This window comes from Phalaenopsis equestris, unplaced genomic scaffold (assembly GCF_001263595.1).
Source record: "Phalaenopsis equestris unplaced genomic scaffold, ASM126359v1 Scaffold000414, whole genome shotgun sequence".
In the NCBI taxonomy this organism is placed as follows: Eukaryota; Viridiplantae; Streptophyta; class Magnoliopsida; order Asparagales; family Orchidaceae; genus Phalaenopsis; species Phalaenopsis equestris.
In genome coordinates, this window is record NW_018164855.1 from 1,032,912 (window position 1) to 1,036,120 (window position 3,209).

At 33.3% G+C, this 3,209-nt stretch overlaps 1 protein-coding gene across 1 annotated transcript in view; it reads left to right on the top strand.

Moving 5' to 3' along the window:
• The window catches only part of LOC110027129 (DEAD-box ATP-dependent RNA helicase 8-like), a 45,269-nt gene extending 42,189 nt beyond the window's left edge, over nucleotides 1–3,080 (top strand). The window contains exons 8-9 of the mRNA XM_020728428.1: nucleotides 2,624–2,697; nucleotides 2,785–3,080. Of these exons, the coding sequence (XP_020584087.1) occupies nucleotides 2,624–2,697; nucleotides 2,785–2,863 (153 nt within the window). The 3' untranslated portion in view covers nucleotides 2,864–3,080. The remainder of the gene's footprint in view (nucleotides 1–2,623; nucleotides 2,698–2,784) is intronic.
• The last annotated feature ends 129 nt before the right edge of the window (nucleotides 3,081–3,209 follow it).

The window sequence follows — 3,209 nt, forward strand, 5'->3', positions numbered from 1 at the left end:
AGTGGGTATCACGAATTGTCTTCCAGGGGGCACTAGCAGAAGGAAGGAACATATATGACCGGCCAATCGAAGTCTCCATCGAGTTGATCAGCCATGACATGACAATGAAATTCTCCGCTTTTCAAGCTCCATATGTCGGGTTAGTTTTTGGCGGTTCACGAATCATGCTAGTGAGATGACCGAATTTCTCACGCCTTTTGATAAACAACAATGCAACTTTTGACCATTTGAGAAAATTACTGTCTTTTAGTTTTGGGTTGTGATCAAGAAGCTCATGTTGTTTTTCTGTCCTTCGGTTTGCAGAAGAACAAAGGTTGGAGTTGATCCTCTGGTGGACTTAAGAACTTCTTTTGATGATAGCAAGTGCTGGTGGTGTCCGCAAGATTTCGATTGAGCCAAACGAGTTGTTAAGACATCGAAAGGTTCCGACTGACGGATGGCCTCAAGAAGATGTTCCATCTGGACTAAATCCTCTGGCCGGCTGCAAGAAGGCTCTGGTGGTTAGAACAGAGGTTTTTGGAGGAGCTTCGTCAAACCTTGAGGGAGAGTAGACTCTTAGGCAAGGGATTCAGCAGCTGGGAGGTGGCCCTCCTTGTTAGTTAGAACAAAGGAACTTGAATTGCATCTGGCATGCTGGACTGTAACCTAGCGCCTGAAAAGAGGACCTATCCTGCTCCGGAGCTCCTCGAAAAAGACCAAGCCAACTCAAGAGGGAAGAAACGATGCCCGGATTGGCCAGCCTGCGGCAAGGAGAGGCCCGACAGTAGCTAGGTTAGGACCATGACTCTGATACCATGTTAGAATAGAACCAAGGTAATTCTTATTGATACAAAAAGTTGTTTACATACCCATTATAGGTTCTACAAGCAAAAAAAGAAATAAAAACAAGATACAGTAGAAAAAGGAAAGGAATAATAAAGAATCAAAGCTAATAACTCAAAATAAAGAGGAATTAGTAATGGCTATTACTAGTCATTAATATATATTCTAATAATAATATTTGAAATAATATCCATAGATTATACTGCACACAAATAAAAAAACTATATATATTTTTTTTAATTTAAATGATATAAATTCCTAAAATTCCCTCATTTTTAAGATCATATATTAATTTTAACGTCAATTTTTGTTTCTTATATTATCAGGATATTTTAGCTCATATCTTAGTAATCTATGGATTAATTGAACCTTTTATGTAGCTTGAGACAAAAATAGGCTGTTAAAAATAGGTGGGAGGGCATCTTGATCATTTTCTCACCCCTGTAGGAAGTAGTTTATTTTTAATTATTTGTAGTAGTTTGATGTTCATATAAAAAAATTCAGATCTGTAGGAAGTAGTTAACTTTTGCAGGTGCTACAATTTGGCATCAATGTACTTGACTTGATTAATATGCATATATAGATTAGTAACCTTTTTAAAAGATTAAGCTAAATGACTTAAATATTATTTTTAATTAATTATGCTTCTTTATCATTGATCATACATATGGAGTTAAATTTTAGGCTTGTTTTCAGGTGTTCATCATTAAGAAATTTTCTTATATTTTAGCTCATCATAATTCTCTCAAACAAGTAATTTTTATGAATTCTTATGTCGTTAAGGCAAGATTAATAAACAAAGTCAGCATCACTTCAATAATTTATGATTGGAATAATATATATTATTGATTCATGAATAACCATCTTTACAGATTGCTCGATTAATTTGACTTCTACAGTACTTGTGATTCCTTCAGTTTTCTTGACAAACACTTGACCGAATAAACATACAAACATTTAACCAAATTTTTTGGAATTCAAGTTCATATGTTATCTCATGATTTGTTTTACTTGTAAACTTTAATTTTGACTCTCAATTTAGTTGTTGAACTTATAAATCTTGCATAGTATTTACCTTGTTTATAATCTATAAATTCCAAATGAGAAATATTGGTCTTTGAAGTCTATTTTTCACATAAGCCCGTTGCAATTGTTGGCAACATTTTACTAAAATGATTGTGCATGCCTTGCTAGTTTTGATTTGCACATTTAACTATTTGTAAATCATACATATTATATTTTCTTACGGAAATATTCTATTTTATTGATTTAATTTAAAGATTGCCCAAAATTGTACCTCTCATCAAATAAGCAATGTGGCTATTTATACTTCAACTTACTTTGTCCTATTTAAACTACATTATTTGGATGTAATCATAAGCTCTGATACTATCTGATGGAGGATGATTTTGGGTCTGCGATTTTTCAGTGCTACTAGAATGGTGCAATGCATGTTGATCATGTAAAGAACTTAAGATTCACTTATCAAAGATCACTAAACATTTAAAACTCAAACATTAATGTAATAAATGATTAAATTCAAAGAAATTAAAAAAAAAATAATAATAACACAAAATTAGTGCACATTTGTAAATTATTTACCACAGCTAGAAACTCACTTGTGTAAAATTTAATTAAAATCATGAATTCTAGCAAAACCAATCGCAAAATATATAGAATTAATGTTAACAAATGAATCCACCAAAAAAGTTTAGATCTCATATCAAATTCAAACTCGATTTTATCAATATTTCACCTTACCTAATAATCTCACAAGTTTGTGTTGTTTCTCTTATTTCAGGTCGGTCGCTCGGGAAGGTTTGGTCACCTCGGTTTAGCAGTCAATTTGATCACATACGAGGACCGTTTCAATCTGTATGTTAACTTTGCCTTCATACTTTGTTTCACTTCGTGTTGGCTCCTACGTTTTTTATTTCACTCTATCTTTGTGGCTTATGACAGTTACAGGATTGAACAAGAGCTTGGAACGGAAATCAAGCAGATTCCTCCTCAAATTGATCAGGCTATTTATTGCAAGTGATTTAGGACGGGTTGTGTTTCGTCTGCAAATAAAACAGAAGAACTATGTTGAATTCCAAACTTCAGGTAAGTTTGTAAATCATAATTATATCCATGTTCCCCTTTAAATGTACGTTTAGTGCTGTAAATGAATCAAGTTTGGTTGAGTACTATTTTGTTCAAGCTCGTTCATTTAGGCTTTTACTATTAAATCGAGGGGAGCTTGAACACGACCACATCTTTAAAAAGTTGAAGTTTGTCTATTAATTTTGGAAGAGTTACATTCATGCCACTCAATTCTTATGTACTTGCATATCTAACACCTAAACTTCTTTTTTTACATACATCCCGCCCTACCTATGCATGAA